General features: G+C 36.2%; 1 protein-coding gene across 1 annotated transcript; it reads left to right on the top strand.

Moving 5' to 3' along the window:
• The first annotated feature begins 15,365 nt into the window (after positions 1–15,365).
• On the top strand, positions 15,366–16,316 carry LOC124508154 (olfactory receptor 4K2). Its single transcript, XM_047074570.1, has one exon. The coding sequence runs from the start codon at positions 15,366–15,368 to the stop codon at positions 16,314–16,316; it is 951 nt and encodes a 316-aa protein (XP_046930526.1).
• Positions 16,317–21,765: the final 5,449 nt, after the last annotated feature.

Here is a 21,765-nt window from a genome sequence, read left to right as displayed (position 1 = left end):
AATTAGTTAGCATATAGTGCAACAGTGATTTCAGGAGTATATTCCTTAATGTCCCTTACCCATTTAGCCCATCTCCCCTCCAACAACCCCCCAGTAACCCTCTGTTTGTTCTCCATATTTAAGAGTCTATTATGTTTTGTCCCCCTCCCTGTTTTTATATTATTTGTTTCCCTTCCCTTATGTTCATCTGTTTTGTCTCTTAAAGTCCTCATATGAGTGAAGTGATATGATTTTTGTCTTTCTCTGACTAATTTCACTTAGCATAATACCCTCCAGTTCCATCCACGTAGTTGCAAATGGCAAGATTTCATTCTTTTTGATTGCTGAGTAATACTCCATTGTATATATATACCACATCTTCTTTATCCATTCATCCATCGATGGACATTTGGGCTCTTGCCATACTTTGGCTATTGTTTTTATATATATATATATATATATATATATATATATATGAAATTTATTGACAAATTGGTTTCCATACAACACCCAGTGCTCATCCCAAAAGGTGCCCTCCTCAATACCCATCCCCCACCCTCCCCTCCCTCCCACCCCCCATCAACCCTCAGTTTGTTCTCAGTTTTTAACAGTCTCTTATGCTTTGGCTCTCTCCCACTCTAACCTCTTTTTTTTTTTTTTTCTTCCCCCTCCCCCATGGGTTCCTGTTAAGTTTCTCAGGATCCACATAAGAGTGAAACCATATGGTATCTGTCTTTCTCTGTATGGCTTATTTCACTTAGCATTACACTCTCCAGTTCCATCCACGTTGCTACAAAAGGCCATATTTCATTTTTTCTCATTGCCACGTAGTATTCCATTGTGTATATATACCACAATTTCTTTATCCATTCATCAGTTGATGGACATTTAGGCTCTTTCCATAATTTGGCTATTGTTGAGAGTGCTGCTATGAACATTGCTGATTGTTGTCTGATTGCTGATGCTAGAACTTCCAGCACTATGTTAAACAACAGCGGTGAGAGTGGGCATCCCTGTCGTGTTCCTGATCTCAGGGAGAAAGCTCTCAGTTTTTCCCTGTTGAGGATGATGTTAGCTGTGGGCTTTTCATAAATGGCTTTTATGATCTTTAAGTATGTTCCTTCTATCCCGACTTTCTCAAGGGTTTTTATTAAGAAAGGGTGCTGGATTTTGTCAAAGGCCTTTTCTGCATCGATTGACAGGATCATATGGTTCTTCTCTTTTTTTTGTTAATGTGATGTATCACGTTGATTGATTTGCGAATGTTGAACCAGCCCTGCATCCCAGGAATGAATCCCACTTGATCATGGTGAATAATTCTTTTTATATGCTGTTGAATTCGATTTGCTAGTATCTTATTGAGAATTTTGGCATCCATATTCATCAGGGATATTGGCCTGTAGTTCTCTTTTTTTACTGGGTCTCTGTCTGGTTTAGGAATCAAAGTAATACTGGCTTCATAGAATGAGTCTGGAAGTTTTCCTTCCCTTTCTATTTCTTGGAATAGCTTGAGAAGGATAGGTATTATCTCTGCTTTAAACGTCTGGTAGAACTCCCCTGGGAAGCCATCTGGTCCTGGACTCTTATTTGTTGGGAGATTTTTGATAACCGATTCAATTTCTTCGCTGGTTATGGGTCTGTTCAAGCTTTCTATTTCCTCCTGATTGAGTTTTGGAAGAGTGTGGGTGTTCAGGAATTTGTCCATTTCTTCCAGGTTGTCCAATTTGTTGGCATATAATTTTTCATAGTATTCCCTGATAATTGTTTGTATCTCTGAGGGATTGGTTGTAATCATTCCATTTTCATTCATGATTTTATCTATTTGGGTCATCTCCCTTTTCTTTTTGAGAAGCCTGGCTAGAGGTTTGTCAATTTTGTTTATTTTTTCAAAAAACCAACTCTTGGTTTCGTTGATCTGCTCTACAGTTTTTTTAGATTCTATATTGTTTATTTCTGCTCTGATCTTTATTATTTCTCTTCTTCTGCTGGGTTTAGGCTGCCTTTGCTGTTCTGCTTCTATTTCCTTTAGGTGTGCTGTTAGATTTTGTATTTGGGATTTTTCTTGTTTCTGGAGATAGGCCTGGATTGCAATGTATTTTCCTCTCAGGACTGCCTTCGCTGCGTCCCAAAGCGTTTGGATTGTTGTATTTTCATTTTCGTTTGTTTCCATATATTTTTTGATTTCTTCTCTAATTGCCTGGTTGACCCACTCATTCGTTAGTAGGGTGTTCTTTAACCTCCATGCTTTTGGAGGTTTTCCAGACTTTTTCCTGTGGTTGATTTCAAGCTTCATAGCATTGTGGTCTGAAAGTATGCATGGTATAATTTCAATTCTTGTAAACTTATGAAGGGCTGTTTTGTGACCCAGTATATGATCTATCTTGGAGAATGTTCCATGTGCACTCGAGAAGAAAGTATATTCTGTTGCTTTGGGATGCAGAGTTCTAAATAGATCTGTCAAGTCCATCTGATCCAATGTCTCATTCAGGGCCCTTGTTTCTTTATTGACCATGTGTCTAGATGATCTATCCATTTCTGTAAGTGGGGTGTTAAAGTCCCCAGCAATGACCACATTCTTATCAATAAGGTTGCTTCTGTTTATGAGTAATTGTTTTATATATTTGGGGGCTCCGGTATTTGGCGCATAGACATTTATAATGGTTAGCTCTTCCTGATGGGTAGACCCTGTAACTATTATATAATGTCCTTCTTCATCTCTTGTTACAGCCTTTAATTTAAAGTCTAGTTTGTCTGATATAAGTATGGCTACTCCAGCTTTCTTTTGGCTTCCAGTAGCATGATAAATAGTTCTCCATCCCCTCACTCTGAATCTAAAGGTGTCCTCAGGTCTAAAATGAGTCTCTTGTAGACAGCAAATAGATGGGTCTTGTTTTTTTATCCATTCTGATACCCTATGTCTTTTGGTTGGCGCATTTAATCCATTTACATTCAGTGTTATTATAGAAAGATACGGGTTTAGAGTCATTGTGATGTCTGTATGTTTTATGCTTGTAGTGATGTCTCTGGTACTTTGTCTCACAGGGTCCCCCTTAGGATCTCTTGTAGGGCTGGTTTAGTGGTGACAAATTCCTTCAGTTTTTGTTTGTTTGGGAAGACCTTTATCTCTCCTTCTATTCTAAATGACAGACTTGCTGGATAAAGGATTCTCGGCTGCATATTTTTTCTGTCTAGCACACTGAAAATCTCGTGCCAATTCCTTCTGGCCTGCCAAGTTTCAAAAGAGAGATCAGTCACGAGTCTTATAGGTCTCCCTTTATATGTGAGGGCACGTTTACCCCTTGCTGCTTTCAGAATTTTCTCTTTATCCTTGTATTTTGCCAGTTTCACTATGATATGTCGTGCAGAAGATCGATTCAAGTTACGTCTGAAGGGAGTTCTCTGTGCCTCTTGGATTTCAATGCCTTTTTCCTTCCCCAGTTCAGGGAAGTTCTCAGCTATTATTTCTTCAAGTACCCCTTCAGCACCTTTCCCTCTCTCTTCCTCCTCTGGGATACCAATTATGCGTAAATTATTTCTTTTTAGTGTATCACTTAGTTCTCTAATTTTCCCCTCATACTCCTGGATTTTTTTACCTTTTTCTCAGCTTCCTCTTTTTCCATAATTTTATCTTCTAGTTCACCTATTCTCTCCTCTGCCTCTTCCATCCGAGCCGTGGTGGTTTCCATTTTGTTTTGCATTTCGTTTAAAGCGCTTTTCAGCTCCTCGTGACTGTTCCTTAGTCCCTTGATCTCTGTAGCAAGAGATTCTCTGCTGTCCTGTATACTGTTTTCAAGCCCAGCGATTAATTTTATGACTATTATTCTAAATTCACTTTCTGTTATATTGTTTAAATTCTTTTTGATCAGTTCGTTAGCTGTCGTTATTTCCTGGAGATTCTTTTGAGGGGAATTCTTCCATTTTGTCATTTTGTGTCATCCCTGGAGTGGTGCGGGAATGCGGGGCACTTCCCCTTTGCTGTCTTGAATAACTTGCGTTGGTGGGCGGGGCTGCAGTCAGACCTGATGTCTGCCCCCAGCCCACCGCTGGGGCCACAGTCAGACTGGTGTGTGCCTTCTCTTCCCCTCTCCTAGGGGCGGGATTCACTGTGGGGTGGCGTGGCCCGTCTGGGCTACTTGCACAATGCCAGGCTTGTGATGCTGGGGATCTGGCGTATTAGCTGGGGTGGGTAGGCAAGGTGCATGGCGGCAGGGGGGGCAGGCTTAGCTTGCTTCTCCTTAGGTGATCCACTTCAGGAGGGGCCCTGTGGCAGCCGGAGGGAGTCAGATCCGCTGCCAGAGGTTTGGCTCCGCAGAAGCACAGAGTTTGGTTTTTGCGCAGAGCGAGCAATTTCCCTGGCAGGAACCGGTTCCCTTTGGGATTTTGGCTGGGGGATGGGCAGGGGAGATGAGGCTGGCAAGCACCTTTGTTCCCCTCCAAACTGAGCTCTGTCGTCCGGGGGCTCCGCAGCTCTCCCTCCCTTTGTCCTCCAGCCTTCCCGCTTTCCGAGCAGAGCTGTTAACTTAGGACCTCCCAGACGCTAAGTCGCGCTTGCTGTCGGAACACAGTCCGTCAGGCCCCTCCGCTTTTGCAAGCCAGACTCAGGGACTCTGCTTGGCCAGCGAGCCGCCCCTCCGCCCCGGCTTCCTCCCGCCAGTCCGTGGAGCACGCACCGCCTCGCCGCCCTTCCTACCCTCTTCCGTGGGCCTCTCGTCTGCGCTTGGGTCTGGCGACTCCGTTCTGCTAATCCTCTGGCGGTTTTCTGGGTTATTTAGGCAGGTGTAGGTGGAATCTAAGTGATCAGCAGGACGCGCGGTGAGCCCAGCGTCCTCCTACGCCGCCATCTTCCCCTCGAGCCTCTGGCTATTGTTGATAGTGCTGCTATGAACATGGGGTGCATGTGTCCCTTCAAAACAGCACACCTGTATCCCGTGGATAAATGCCTAGTAGTGCAATTGCTGCGTCATAGGGTAGTTCTATTTTTAGTTTTTTGAGGAACCTCCATACTGTTTTCCAGAGTGGCTGCACCAGCTTGCACTGCCACCAACAATGCGAAAGAAATCCTCTTTCTCCGCATCCTTGCCAACAGCTGTTGTTGCCTGAGTTGTTAATGTTAGCCATTCTGACAGGTGCCAGGTGGTATCTCATGGTGGTTTTGATTTGTAGTTCCCTGATGATGAGTGATGTTGAGCATTTTTTCATGTGTCGGTTGGCCATCTGGATGTCTTCTTTGGAGAAGTGTCTACTCCTTTTGCCCATTTCTTCACTGGATTATTTGTTTTTTGGGTGTTGAGTTTGGTAAGTTCTCTATAGATTTTGGATACTAACCTTTTACCTGATATGTCATTTGCAAATCCTTGAGTCAATTTAGGTAGTTTGTATATTTCTAGGAATTTGTTCATTTCACCTAAGTAATTTACTGGCATATAATTATTCTGAGTATTTATTATATCTTTTTAAATTTCTGTAAGGTCAGTAGTGGTGACCCCTGCTGCAATGATGCTGTCATTTGAGTCTTCTTTTCTGTTTGTCAGTCATGCTAATCTTTTCAAAGAACCTTGTGGTTTCATTCATTTTATCTATTGCTTTGCTACTCTCTATTTCATCAGTTTCTACTCTAATCTTTGTTATTCCTTTTCCTTGCATTAAGTTTTATCTTTTTTTCCCAGTGTCTTAAGGTGGAAGATTGGGTTATTAATTTGAAATCCTTATTAGTTTTTTAATGTAATTGTTTAGACCTGTAAATTTCTCTCTAAACACTGCTACTTTAGCTACATCCCATAAGTGTTAGTATGTTGTGTTTTTTTATAATTTTTTTTTACATTTATTTATTTTTGAGAGACAGAGAGAGAGACAGAGCGTGAGCAGGGGAGGGGCAGAGAGAGAGGGAGACACAGAATCTGAAGCAGGCTCCAGGCTCCAAGCTGTCAGCACAGAGCCCGATGTGGGGCTCGAACTCACAAACTGAGAGATCATGACCTGAGCCGAAGTCAGAGGCTTAACCGACTGAGCCACCCAGGACCTCAGTCTTAATTTTAATTCACCTCCAGTAGGTGAATAGTAGGTGTGTCTTAATTTTAATTCACCTCCAAGTATATTCTAATCTTCTTTGGATAACTTCTTTTACCAGTTGGTTATTTAGAAGTATATTGTTTAATTTTCACATATTTGTGAGTTTACCAAATTTCTTTTATTGATTTGTAACTTCATTCCATCAAGGTCAGAGAACACACTTGTTATGTTTCAATCTATTTATGGGTATTTGCTTTATAGGACTGGTATACGGTCTATTCTAAAGAATGAGACATCTGCACTTGAGAATACATATGCTGCTGTTGTTTGGTGAACTATTCTATCGGTGTCTACTAGACCTAGTTTGTTTACAGGACTGTTCTTCTATTTCCTTGTTGATCTTCTGCCTAGTTATTCTACCCATTATTGAAAGTGAGGTATTGAAGTCTCCAACTATGATCCAACTACTGTTGTTGAATTGTCTGTATCTCCCCTCATTGTTGTCACTTTTTCCTTCATGTACAGTGGTGCTGTTATTAGGCTCTTATAGTTTATGACTGTTATATCTTCCTGATTGATTGACCCTTTATCATTATAAAATGCCTCTTGTTGTCTCTAATAGTATTTTTGTCTTAAAGTCTATTTTGCCTGATAGTCTAATCACTCCAACTTTTCTGTGGTTGCTGTTTGCATGATATGTCATTTTCAATTTTTTGCTTTCAATCTCTATCTTTGGACCTAAAATGTGTCTCTTATTACTTTTATTTTTTAAAATATTAACTTGAGAGAGAGAGAGAATGGGGGAGGGGCAAAGAGAGAGAGAGGAAGAGAGAGAATCCTAAGTAGGCTCCGTGCTGTCAGTGAGGAGGCTGACACAGGGCTCAATTGCACAAACCCTGAGATCATGACCTGAGTCGAAATCAAGAATTGGACACTCAACCAACTAAGCCACACAAGCGCCCCTAAAATGTGTCTCTTTTAAATAGAGTATAGTTGTATCTTATTTTGTTTTTTACAGTCTGACAATCTCTGACTTTTTATTGGGTTATTTTTAATACATTCACATTTAATGTTGATATTGATATTATTGGATTTACATCTATTTTGCTTTTATTTTCTATATATGTCATGTTTTCTTAATTCTTCTCCTTCTCCTTTACTATTTTCTTTTGCATTGAATAAATATTTTTATTAATTTTTTTTATGTTTATTCATTTTTGAAAGACAGAGAGAGACCAGAGCACAAGCATGGGTAGGGCGGAGAGAGAGGGAGGACACAGAATCTGAAGCAGGCTCCAGGCTCTGAGCTGTCAACACAGAGCCTGACATGGGGCTTGAACTCACAGGCCATGAGATCATGACCTGAGCTGAAGTCAGATGCTTAACTGACTGAGCCACCCAGGCGCCCCTTGAATAAATATTTTTAATGTAGTCCTTTACCTTCTTTAATGATTTTTTTGTTATCTTTTTGAATTATTTCCTTAGTAGTTCCAGTTCTTACTGTGTATCTTATGGACATCAGCTTCAGATTTATATTAACTTGATTCTAGTGAGAAATGGAAACAGTACTTTTATATAGTTCTATTCCCTTTCCCTCTATTTTGTGATATTATTGTTACACGTATTATGTTTATAATTATTATAGTACACTGTTACAATTATTACCTTAGTCTTTTTAATTATTTTTTTCAAACTTACACCAAGGGAAGAATTTATTTTTAAAAAGTTCTTATTTAAATTCCAGTTAGTTAACATACAGTGTAATATTAGCTTTAAGTATACAGTATAGTGATTCAACCCTTCTATATAATGCCTGGTGCTTATCACACGTGCACTCCTTAGTCCCCATCAACCATTTAACCCATCCCCCCACCCACATCTTCTCTGGTAACTATCAGTTTGTTTTCTACAATTGAGAGTCTCTTTCTTGGTTTGCCCCTCTCTCTCCTTTCCCCTTTTCTTGTTTGTTTTGTTTCTTAAATTTCACACATTAGTGAAATCATATGGTATTTGTCACTCTTTGATTTATTTTGCTTAATATTATACTCTCTAGTTCCATCTATGTCATTGCAAATAACAGGATTTCTTTCTTTTTTGTGGCTGAATTATATGCCACTGTATATATACAACATCTTCTTAATCCAATCATCAAACATTGGACACTTTGGCTGTTTCCATAATCTGGCCATTGTAAATAATGCTGCTATAAACCTAGGGCTGCATGTATCCTTTTGAATAAGTGTTGTATCTTTTGGGTAAATATCTAATAGTGAGATTACTGTGGATTGTAGGGTAGTTCTATTTTTAACCTCTTTCTTTCTTTCTTTCTTTCTTTCTTTCTTTCTTTCTTTCTTTCTTTCTTTCTTTCTCTTTCTTTCTTCTTTCTTTTTCTTCTTCTTCTTCTTTTTTTTTTTTGAGGAACCTCCACATTGTCTTCCACAGTAGCTGTACCAGTTTGCATTTCCACCAACAGTGCAGGAGGGTTCCTTTTTTTCTACATCCTTGCCAGCACTTATCCCTGGTGTTTTTTAGTTTAGCTATTCTGACAGGTGTGAGGTGATATTGTAGTTTTGATTTGGATTTTCCTGAAGATAAGTGATGTTGAGCATCTTTTCATGTGTCTGTTGGTCATTGGTATGTCTTTTTTGGAGAAATGTCTGTTCATATCTTCTGCCCATTTTTTAATTGGATTATTTGTTTTGGGTATTGAGTTTTATAATTTCTTTACATATTTTGGATACTAACCTTTTATGAATATGTCATTTGCAAATATATTTTCCCATTCCTTAAGTTGCCCTTTAGTTTTGATTGTTTACTTTGCTCTGCAGAAGCTTTCATTTTGATGTAGTCCCAACAATTTATTTTTGCTTTAATGTGCCTTGCCTCAGGAGATATATCTAGAAAGATGTTACTACGGCCAATGTAAGAGACATTACTGCCTGTGCTTTCTTCTAGGAATTTTATGGTTTCGGGTTTCACACATTTAGGTCTTTAATCCACTTTGAGTTTATTTTTGTGTATGGTGTAAGAAAGTGGTCCATTCTTTTGTGTATAGCTGACCAGTTTTCACAACACTATTTTTTGAAGAGACTTTTTCCCATTGGATATTCTTTTCTGCTTCACTGAAGATTAATTGATCATATAATTGTGGGTTTATTTCTGGGTTTTCTACTCTATTCCATTGATTGATCTATTGTTGTGCCAGTGCCATATTGTTTTGATTACTACAGCTTTGTAATGTAACATGAAGTCTGGAATTGTGATATTTCCAGCTCTGCTTTTCTTTTTCAAGGTTGCTTTGGCTATTTGAGGTCCTTTATGGTTCTATACAAATTTTAGGATTGTTTGTTCTAGTTCTGTGAAAACTCCTGTTGGTATTTTGGTAGGGATTGCATTAAATTTGTAGAATGCTTTGTGTAGTATAGACATTTTGACAGTATTTGTTCTTCCAATCCATGAGCATGGAGTGTCTTTCTATCTCTTTGTGTCATCTTGAATTTCTGTCATCAATGTTTTAGAGTTTTCAGAGTACAGGTCTTGCACCTCTTTGATTAGGTTAATTCCTATGTATCATATTTTTGGTACAATCGTAAATGGGACGGTTTTCTTAATTTTTCTCTCTGCTGCTTCATTATTAGTGTTTAAAGTGCAACACATTCTGCACATTGATTTTGTATCATGCAACTGTGCTGAATTCATTTATCAGTTCTAATAATTTTTTGGTAGCTTTCTTTTTTTTAATTTTTTTAACGTTTATTTATTTTTGAGACAGAGAGAGACAGAGCATGAACGGAGGAGGGTCAGAGAGAGGGAGACAAAGAATCTGAAACAGTCTCCAGGCTCTGTGCTGTTAGCACAGAGCCTGTTGCGGGGCTCGAACTCACAAACTGCGAGATCATGACCTGAGCCGAAGTCGGCTGCCTAACCGACTAAGCCACCCAGGCTCCCCGGTAGCTTTATATATATAGGATTTCTACATATAGGATTATGTCATCTGCAAATAGTGAAAGTTTTACTTCTTCCTTATCAATTTGGATGCCTTTTCTTTTTGTTGTCTGATTTCTGTGGATAGGACTTGCATTACTACTTTGAATAAAAGTTGTGAGAGTTGATATCCTTGTCTTGTTCCTGATCTTAGCTGAGTATGATGTTACCTGTGGGTTTTCCATATATGGCATTTATTTATTATGTGGATGTATTTTCCCTCTAACCCTACTTTGTTGAGGGCTTTTATTGTGAATGAATGTTGTATTTTGTCAAATGCTTTTTCTAAATCTACTGAAATGATCATATGGTTTTTATCCTTTCCTTTATTGATGTGAGGTATCATGATGATTGATTTGCAAATATTGAACCACGCTTGCATCCTGGGAATTAATGCAACTTGATTGGGGTGAATGGTTTTCTTAATGTATTGTTGGATTTGGTTTGCTAATATATATATATTATTTATTTTGAGAGAGAGAGAGTGGGGGAGGGGCAGAGAGAGGGAGAGGGAAAATCCCAAGCAGGCTCTGCACTGTCAGCACAGAGCCTGACCTAGGGCTCAATCTCACAAACTGTGAGATCATGACTTGAGCTGAAATCAAGAGTTGGATGCTTAACCGATTCAGCCACCCAGATGCCCCAGTTTGGTAATATTTTGTTGAAGATTTTTGCATCTATGTTCATCAGAGACATTGGCCTGTAGTTATTTTTTCAGTGTCTTTATCTGGTTTTGGTATCAGGGTGATACTGGCCTCATAGAATGAATTTGGAAGTTTCCTCCCTCTTCTATGTTTTGGAATAGTTTGGGAAGAATAGGTACTAACTCTTCTTTAAATGTTTGGTACAATTTGCCTGTGAAGCCATCTCGTCCTGGACTTTTATTCATTCTAAGTTTTTTTAATTTTGATTTAGTGGTAATTGGTCTGTTCAAACTTATTATTACATCCTGATTCAATTTTGGGAGTTTATATATTTACAGGAATTTTTCCCTTTCTTCTGTGTTGTCTAATTTGTTGGAAAATAGTTTTTTATAATATTCTCTTACAGCTGTTTGTACTTCTGTGGTGTTGGTTATTTCTCCTCTGTCATTTGTGATTGTGTTTGAGTCCTTTATCCTTTTTTTTCTTGATAAGTCTCACTAGAAGTTTACCAATTTTATTATTTTTTCAAAGAAACAGCTCTTGGTTTCATTGATCTATTCTTAGTTTCTGTATCATTTATTTCTGCCCTAATCTTTATTATTTCCTTCCTTCTGCTGGTTTTAGGTCTTGTTTGCTATTCTTCCAGCTCCTTTACGTATCAGGTTAGGTTGTTTATTTGAGATTTTTCTTGCTTCTTGTGGTTGGCCTATATTACTATAAACTTCCCTCTTAGAACTGCTTTTGCTGTATCCCAAAGTTTTGGACCAATGTGTTTTCATTCTCATTTGTTTCCATATGTTTTTTGAGTTCTTCTATGATTTCGTGGGTGACCCATTCATTGTTTAGTAGCATGTTATTTAACCTTCATGTATTTGTAGTCTTTCCAGATTTTGTCTTGTTGATTTCTAGTTTCATAGCAAGCGGTCAGAAAGATTCATGGTAAAAAAAATGCGTGATATAACTTCAGTCTTTGTGAATTCATTGAGACTTGTTTTGTAGACTTGTTTTGTGATCTATTCTGGATAATATTCTGTGTGCCCTTGAAAAGAATGTGTATTCTGCTGCTTTAGGATGGGATATTCTGAATATATCTGTTAAATCCATCTAGTCCAATGTGTAATTCAAAGCTACTGTTTCCTTGTTGATTTTCGGTTTGGATAATCTGTTCATTGATATAAGCGGGATGTTGCAGTCCTCAACTATTATTGTATTACTATCAATTAGTTTCTTTATCTTTATTAACTGTTTTATGTATTTGGGTGCTTTAATTTTGGATGTATAAATATTTACAACTATTATATCTTCGTGTATTGTCCTCTTAATGATTATATAGTGTCCTTCTTTGTCTCTTGTCTTTGTCTCTTGTTTTAAAGTTTATTTTGTTTGATATAAGTATTGCTACTTCAACTTCCTTTTCATTCTGCATGTGTCTTTAGGTCTGAAATGAACCTCTGTAGGCAGTATATGGATTTTTTTTTAATCCATTTCATCACCCTCTTTCTTTTGACTGGAGCACTGAGGCCGTTTACATTTAAAGTAATTATTGATAGGTATGTATTGTTATTTTGTTACTTGTTTTATGGTTATTTTTATAGTTCTTCTCTTATGTTATTCCCTTGTTCTCTTCTCTCACGAAAACTTGGCTTTCTTTAGTCATAGACTTGGATTCCTTTCTCTTTATTTTTTGCATATCTATTACTAGTTTTGGATTTGTAATTAGCATCAATTTTATATATAACATCTTCTGCATAGGGCCATCTATATTAAATTGATGGTCACTTAAGCTTGTATCCATTCTTACTTCTCTCCCTCCCGCCTGCCACATTTTAGGTATATGGTGTCCTTTACATTCTTTCATTTTGTGAGTCCCTTATTGACTTATTTTTACAGATATATTTTTTCTGCTTTTGTGCTTCCCGCTTTGTTTACTCTTACTTATGGTCTTTCCACTCAAAAAGTCCCTTTTGACATTTCTTGTAGGACTGGTTTAGTGGTCATGAATTCCTTTAACTTTTATTTGCCTAGAAAACCTTTGGTCTCTCCTATTCTGAATGATAGCCTACTGGATAGAGTATTCTTGGCTGTATGTTTTACCTTTCAGCACTTTGAATATATCATGCCACTCCCTTCTTACCTGAAAAATTCCTGCTGCAAAAACAGTTGATAGCCTTATGGAGTTTCCCTTGTATGAAACTGCTTTTTTTCCCCCTCCCCTCTTGTTGCTTTTAAGATTCTCTCTTTATCACTACTTCTTGCCATTTTATTTATTATGTTTCTTGGTGTGGACCTCCTTGGGTTGATTTTTTAGGTGCCTCTTTATGCCTCCTGGATTTGGATGTTTGCTTTCTCCATATATAAGGGAAGTTTTCAGCTATTATTTCTTGAAATAAATTTTCTGCCCTTTTTCTCTCTCTTCTCCTTTTGGGATCCCTATAATGTGAATGACATTGCTGAGTTCCTCTGACATATTTTCATTTTTTTATTGTTCTTTTTCCTTTTGCTGTTGTGCTTGGGTGCTTTCCGTTACTGTATCTACCAGCTCACGGATTCATTCCTCTGCTTCCTCTTGTTTACTATTTATTCCTTTTAGTGTATTTTTAATTTGAGTTATTGAATTTCATCTCTGATTGTTTTTAATATTTTCTTTCTCTTAGTTGAAGATTTCAATGAGATTCTCCACACTTTTCTCAAGTCTAGTGAATATACTTAAGGCCATTGCTTTGAAATCTTTATCAGGCATATCACTCATCTCCATTTAATTAAGCTCTTTTGCTGTGATTTTGTTCTTTCACACACACACACACACACACACACACACACACACATAGGTAGACATATCTAACTATTTTCACTTAAAATGTTTTTAAGATTCAACTGTGCTGTAATTTGTATCAGTCTTCATATGTCATTTCATTTTATGGCTAAATAATCCATTGCATCGCTCTAGCACATTTTGTTCATTCATTTATCAGTTGATTGGTTTTTCTACCTTTTGGCTGTTGTAAATAGTACTGCTCTGAATACTTGTGTATAAGTTTTTGACTCAAAACAGTAAAAAAATAGTAAGAAGTGAAAAATATTCAAATACATATAAATAGCAAAAAGCATCATTTCCCTGCCCCTGCAAGACCACTTTCTTGATTAAAATTCTATAAATTTTATCTAAAATTCAGTTCACTAATGATCTCTGAGAATTGTGTGAACATTAGATTTATTTGACTGTATTTTTTCCACTAATTTTTTATTTATAGGTATTCAATATACCCAAAGAAATAATAAATGACTTGAAGCAGAGGTGAATGTTTTTGGGTTTTATTCTCCACTGCCTGTAGAACATGCTTAGATAATCAGAGGTGCTTATTAAAGCTCACTGGTTTGATATTTCTAGCTAACTCTTAAATGATGGCTGTTCTAACTTCCATTCCATGAATCTCTCTGGTACAGATGAAAATAATCATTGTAAATTCCCATAAGACTTTTGACATATATTCTTGTTGTGAGCCAAATAATACCATCTTTGCTATTTAATGAATCCCATTGCAAGATGTTTTCTTGGTCAAGCCCCAAGTTTCTACAATATCCATTTTATCTACAGCTGCTAAACAACTAATGATCAACTAGGTCATTTATTTATATATAAAATTACCTCCTATATGCTCTCTGTCAGAGCCTACCTAACACTGAGTAATCTCAAGCCCTGATTCTGCTGTAGATCTGGTAAGTTTAAGTGTTTTACAAAATTATTTCTACTGTAAGATTTTAAATCTGCCCTTCCTACTTCCATCCCCTAACCCTGATTTCATGGAGCTGAGATCAATAAAATAGTTTACATATATTAGCATATATGAAAGGACAATTCAACAGGGGAGGGCTTAAAGAGCTTAATCTTGGAGCTCTTTCCCATAAAAATGATGTGATATAGTAGTCTTTAGGAGATAAAGGTACATTTTTAAGTCATAGAACTATAAATACTTGTAGGAGGAACAGATTCATGTTTTAACAGAAAAGAAATTGTGAAGAAAAGGTAAATGCCTTTCTCTGGGCTGTATGGCTATATTGTAGTAAACCTGATAATAAAACAGTATTCTTCCATTTGATAAAGATCAGCAAAACTAATTTTCTCTGTGATGGGTTCAACTGATATCTGTGATTATGTTGAAAATCTTCTCTGGAAATTTACAAGCGTTCTGCAACTGTTCACTGAAGCCTGTCTATAATGCAATATATATATATATATATATATATATATATATATATACATATATATATATATATATATAAAATTTTTATATATTCTTTCAGTAAGGGTATTCTTAGTGATGAATTCTAAATGACTTCTGTGTGTGTGTGCACGCACGTGCGTGTGTATAACACGCAGCCATCCCAGAGCAGGTGCTTCCTTAATGTTAGCTATTATCCTTAGGATTATATAGATGAATAGATGGACAAATATGTAGTTAAGTAGATACATTATAATGACATATTCTCAATTTGATTGCTATATAGTACCAAATAACAGATATTATTTTCAATATCTATGACTTAAGCTTTATTTCACTATAATCTCTAATACCCTATAATTATCTCTCAAACTAACATACAAATGAAGATGGAAAGAATAGCAAAGATAAGTTTTCATAGAGGAAACAACATCTTTGAAAGTGGATTCTTAGAGCTTTTGTTTAAATAGAATTGTATTTTCTGTCTCTTTTTTCCTTTGATACAGGTTTCCACCTATCAATCAGGACAATGGATGTGGCCAATAAGTCTGTTTCTGAATTTGTTTTGCTTGGACTCTCTAATTCCTGGAAACTACAGCTGTTTTTCTTCATAGTGTTTTCATTGTTTTATGTGGCAACAATGGTTGGTAACAGTCTCATAGTCATCACAGTTATAGCTGACTCTCACCTACACTCTCCTATGTATTTTCTACTTACCAACCTTTCCATCATTGATATGTCCCTTGCTTCCTTTACCACCCCTAAGATGATTGCAGACTACCTCACTGGACACAAAACCATCTCCTTTGATGGTTGTATCACCCAGATATTTTTCCTACACCTTTTTACTGGTACTGAGATAATTTTACTTATGGCGATGTCCCTTGATAGGTATACTGCAATATGCAAGCCTCTCCGCTACACTTCAGTCATAAGACCCTGGGTGTGCGCTGCCCTTGTGGTGGCTTCCTGGGTTGTGGGAGTCATGCATTCAATGAGCCAGGTCATATTTGCTCTCACATTACCATTCTGTGGTCCCAATGAAGTAGACAGCTTTTTCTGTGACCTTCCTGTGGTGTTCCAGCTAGTTTGTGTAGATACTTATGTTCTGGGCCTGTTTATGATCTCAACAAGTGGCATAATTGCATTGTCCTGCTTTATTCTTTTATTCAATTCTTATGTTATTGTCTTTGTTACTATCAAGCATCATTCTTCAAAAGGATCATCTAAGGCCCTTTCTACCTGCACAGCTCATTTCATTGTTGTATTCATGTTCTTTGGGCCATGCATCTTCATCTATATGTGGCCACTAAGCAGTTTTCTTACAGACAAGATCCTGTCTGTGTTTTATACCATCTTTACTCCCATTCTGAACCCAGTAATTTATACTTTAAGGAATCAAGAAGTGAAGACAGCCATGAGGAAACTGAAAAATAGGCTTCTAAATCCTAACAAGACAACTCCTTGGCATTATTTTTAATTTTCAATTCTAGTTCTAGTTTTAACTTCCCAGGCATTACATGGCACAGTTTTTGTGTACACAGAATTATGACTAGGCTCTTATTTCTCGAGTTCCCATCAAATTGTAATCAAATCACATTGCAATCAAATCATAAATATTAAAACTACTCTTAGTCATATGTTTAAAATACATGTTATATTTCACAAAAGCAAGTTGACAGAAACAATTTCTTCCAGAAGCAAAGACTATCTATAAAAATGCCAAGAGTTCCTGCTCCAGTTAGGAAATTCAACATTAACAATCTATTCAATGGAAACGATGAACAAAAAATGAGAAGAGGAAATATGGGTTAAAAGGGAACTAGAAGATAATGACATTTATATACAACTCGTTACCGAGTTACTCAGAGAATTGTCCCTAAAGTATGTCAAATTAGTAAGATTTCTATAAGCCTTAGAAACTCCATACTGCTATAGGATTATCCTCTGACAAGCGGTGATTTTTCCATATATACCTGGGTCATTCCTACTTAACATTTAAAACAATTTGTAATCTCTTCTAATTGAAGAAAACCCTAGATGTATTTCATTACAAATGCTGATGAGGTCCAAAGCAAATGCTATAAGTAGAAGAGTCTCCACCACTCACTTTTAGCTAATAAGCAAAGATATACAGCCATGATAACTTCTGATAATACATTATGAATAAAGAAGCTGAAGTATTCCACAAATTAGAAAATATTACAAATGAGTTTCAAAGCAGTACATTTTGTTTCATACAGGTACTATGTCAGTTTAATGGCTGAGAAGTTAAAACTGGAATTAAAATGAGAGATACAGTTTATAATAACAGTTTATGGACAACCTATGATTTCATTTTAAAGTACTGGACTGGTTTACAGTTTGGTTAAATTACTTTTTCCTTTTAATATATGGTTGCAAAAATAAGAAATATGTGCTTAGTAATACACTGTCAATGTAATAAGTATGTTTCTTTATACAAATGGTGTTTTTTTGTGTGTGTTAAATAGGTTCAATATTAGCTTTAAGGTACACAAGGTATCTCTACCACCTGCTGGTTGTTACTGGAATTGCAATAATTGAAAACCAGAAGAAAGAATTCTGCGTACCTTGCTTTGCAAATCATCTTGTTTAAATTTATGGCACACATGAAAGAACTAATTGCTATTTGAAACTGGGTAAATGATATTTATAGTGTTCAGCATATTATCCAACTTTTATGCACAAGAAAATATCTGTTACAACCACAGTATTTGATAAATATCAAGTTGTTCTTCTCTGGCATTATTGAGTAAATAATAACCAAGAATTACATATGCACTAATTATCACTGATGAAAGAGAAGTTAAGAAAAGGATATTCCTAACTGTTAATTTTAAGCCAAATGCCAGCAAAAATGTGTTTTTTCTTCATCAGAGTGTGTTTATTTTCTTCATTTTTTAAAAAAATTTAAAGTTAGTTAACATATAGTGTAATATTCGTTTCAGGAGTGGAATCCTATGATTCATCACTTACATATAACACCCAGTGATCTTCCCAACAGGGAAACAAATTTACAGTTAAAAATGTATGATATTGTGTTAAAACCCTAGGAATGGTTAAAACTGTTGGGTAAAAATGTCTATAGTATTAACACTAATCTGAAATGTGTTTATATCCACCAAATAATAGCATAATTCTATTTGAAATAGGAATACAAATGGAACTTTCACTTATGTGTGAAAATATGCAAATGTGTTCAGGATCAAGGAATTAATTTATGTAGAAATTTTCTAACTGGTATTTTGTTAATGCCCCAAATAATTCTTTCACATAATATATTTATTTGAATAGGGAGTAAATTTTGTAATGAAATGGTTTTTGCAAGATTAAAGTGTTGAGCCTTTTCAAAAGAATGTCATCAATCTTCAGTACTTGTATGGAGAATTATAAAACTCAAGGACATTTGCCAAAACCCTTAAAGGTACAACTGATCAGCAGACAACTCTGCAAAACAAGTCAATAATGAGACTGATTAGTTGGAATTATAGTAAGATTCTGCAGCTGAGAATGAAAAGGACCACAGCCTCTGAAGGACTTCCATAAATAAAGGCAACTACATACTACCTTCCCTTGTGGTTCAGTGTAAAGAATAAATGTACAAGTTAGCTCTATGTATTACATAAATCTTAATTAGGAGCTACAGGTGGATTATTTTATCACCTTGTCTCCTCATCATGCTGCTGACACTCTTTTATACAAGGGTAAGTACAGTGACAGGACACAGGCTCCCTATGCAGTAGTAAAGATGGTGCCATTTGCCACTAGGGCGTCCAAATCTAAAAATACTTTCAAAGCATTCTAGATGAACAGAAGCCAGCCAGTATAAACATGTAAACATACCAGGTCGAGGGTGGCTTTAAGTGGTCTTAATTTCCAATAACACAACTGAGAGAGTATTACTATTAAGATATTAATTAAGAAGACTTCCTTGATAAGCACTTACTCTTTCTTTAGGTGTTTGGAAAGCTGGGCAATGACAAACTTATGAGCCTTCAAAAAATTTAAAAAGCTGTCTTATAAAATTAAGCAGAATAATCAACTGCAGATAAAAAAATTAAAAATTAGGTTTGGATGAAATGATGAAATATAAATTGTAGTATTGATGGAATTGAATATATGTAATGGCAATAAAAACTATACATAATGTACATTTCCAAAAATATTTGAGGAAAATTTCAGAATACTATGTAGTGTTATATTGAAGCCCATTTTAGACCCTCTTCTTTGTATGGGTTTCCTCCAAGGTCCTGGAACGGACCCTAACAAGTTTTTACTCACAGTTTTGACTCTTTTCTTTCTTAAAGAAGTCCCCTTAGATTATACAGACTTTAGGCCCTATAGAACCTGGATCCACCCCGAGTGTAGGGTTAAAAGTCTTAGACTCAGGTATGTTTTTACCAGTGCTAAAGGCCAGTTCTACTGTTTGTTAGTAGTGTAAACTTGGGTAAGACACTTAACCTGTTTCTACACTTGTTAAAGGATATAATAATATCACTTACACTGCAGAGTTATTTGAAAAATAAAGGAACTCATTTATATAAAGCTCATAACAAATGTTCAACAAATGTTACTGTAATACTCTTCTCATCAACTTTGGGTATTTTGTTTAAGGGACTTGATACTCTCCTGAGCTAAGAATTGACATGTTTAATTTGAAAATTAAAGTTTTATTTTATAAATTTTCTGTATTTGTGTATGAGTGAATAAAAAATGTGTATCAGGATTAATTAGGAAAATTAAAAGTAACTTCCACTTTCTGTTTTTCACTTTATCATTTAATAAATTAAAAAAATATTTTTTAAAACAGTAAATTCCCCTAGAAAACTACATTGGTTCTTATACTTATTCCAGCCTCCAGAGACCATTTTCTGCACTGCTCATAATTTTTAATGAATCAAGGAAAATTCTGAATTGTTGTTTAATTAGTATGTGATGAATTCTTTACAATGAGTAACTATTAAAATGATTTACTAATTTTAGAATGGATTTTCACTACAATTTTGGTCAGAATAAGAATGATGATATTTGAACCTCCACATTATTAAGGTGCAGACATAGATAGGTGCATAGATTAGTAAATAGTTTCTTAGACAAGGAAAATTTTTTATGATATGGACAGTCTTATGAGAAGTATTTTTCTATACTGATAGGGGCCTGGGATAATGTGATCACTGGACTCTACTGCCAAATGGAAGAAGTTCTTGGTGTAGACAGTATCATTTGGATATATCAGACTCTTCATAGAAGTGTTTTCAAATTTAAACAATGACCAATGAAAAAAATTTTTTTTAATTTTTTTTTTTAACATTTATTTATTTTTGAGACAGAGAGAGACAGAGCATGAATGGGGGAGGGTCAGAGAGAGAGGGAGACACAGAATCCGAAACAGGCTCCAGGCTCTGAGCGGTCAGCACAGAGCCCGACGCGGGGCTCAAACCCATGGACCGTGAGATCATGACCTGAGCCGAAGTCGGACGCTTACTCCACTAAGCCACCCAGGCGCCCCTGTTTTTTGTTTTTAATATGATTTATTGTCAAGTTGGCTAACATACAGTGATACAGTGTGCTCTTGGTTTTGGGGGTAGATTCCCGTGATTCACTGCTTACATACAACACCTAGTGATCATCCCAACAAGGGCCCTCCTCAATGCTCATCACCTATTTTCCCTTCCCCCCACCTTAAACCCTCAGTTTGTTCTCTGTATTTAAGAGTTTCTTCTGGTTTGCCTCCCTCCCTCTCCGTAACTATTTTTCCCCCTTCTACTCCCCCATGGTCTTTTGTTAAGTTTCTCAAGTTCCACATATGAGTGAAAACACATGATATCTGTCTTTCTCTGACTTATTTCGCTTAGCATAATACCCTCCAGTTCCATCCATGTTGCTGCAAATGGCAGGGTTTAATTCTTTCTCATTGCCAAGTATTATTATATATATATATATATATATATATATATATATATATATATTAATATATACACAGTAGTATTATATACATATATATTAATATATATACAGTAGTAATATATATTAATATATATATATACAGTAGTATTGTATAAATAAACCACATTTTTATCCATTCATCAGCTGGTGGACATTTAGGCTCTTTCCATAATATGGCTATTGTTGGAAATGCTGCTATAAACATTGGGGTATGTGTACCCCTATGCATCAGCACTCCTATACCCTATGGATAAATTCCCAGTAGTGCTGTTGCTGGGTCATAGGGTAGTTCTACTTTTTAATTTTTTGAGGAACCTCTACACTGTTTTCCAGAGTGGCTGCACCATTTTGCCTTCCCACCAACAGTGTAAGAGGGTTCCCATTTTTCCACATCCTCACCAGCAACTGTTATTTTCTGAGTTGTTCATTTTAGCCACTCTGACTGGTGTGAGGTGCTATCTCAGTGTGGTTTTGACTTGTATTTACTTGATGATGAGTGATGTTGAGCATGAATTCAGGCACAGGATACAAAAGTTGCAGGACACAAAATCAATGTACAGAAATCCGTTGCATTTCTATATACCACTAATGAAGCAATAGAAAGAGAAATCAAGACATAAGTCCCTTTTACAATTGCACCAAGAACCATAAAATACCTAGGAATAAACCTAACCAAAGATGTAAAAGATCTGTGTGCTGAAAACTATAGAAAATTTATGAAGGAAATTGAAGAAGACACAAAGAAATGGAAAAGCATTCCATGCTCATGGATTGGAAGAATAAATATTGTTAAAATGTCAATACTACCCAAAGCAATTTACACATTCAATGCAATCCCAATCAAAATTGCACTGCCATTCTTCTCAAAGCTAGAACGAATAATCCTAAGATTTGTATGGAACCACAAAAGACCCCAAATAGCCAAAGTAATGTTGAAAAAGAAAACCAGAATGGGAGCATCA

This window comes from Lynx rufus, unplaced genomic scaffold (genome assembly GCF_022079265.1).
Source record: "Lynx rufus isolate CCGP_SWC_20201006 ecotype Redwood Valley unplaced genomic scaffold, mLynRuf1.p SCAF_13, whole genome shotgun sequence".
Taxonomy (NCBI): Eukaryota; Metazoa; Chordata; class Mammalia; order Carnivora; family Felidae; genus Lynx; species Lynx rufus.
Note: the sequence above shows the minus strand (reverse complement) of the source record. Positions and strands in the feature narration are given on the sequence as shown.

Coding starts and splice junctions, on each gene's coding strand:
- LOC124508154 (XM_047074570.1), top strand. CDS start 15,366: ATGGATGTGGCCAATAAGTCTGTTTCTGAATTTGTTTTGCTTGGACTC.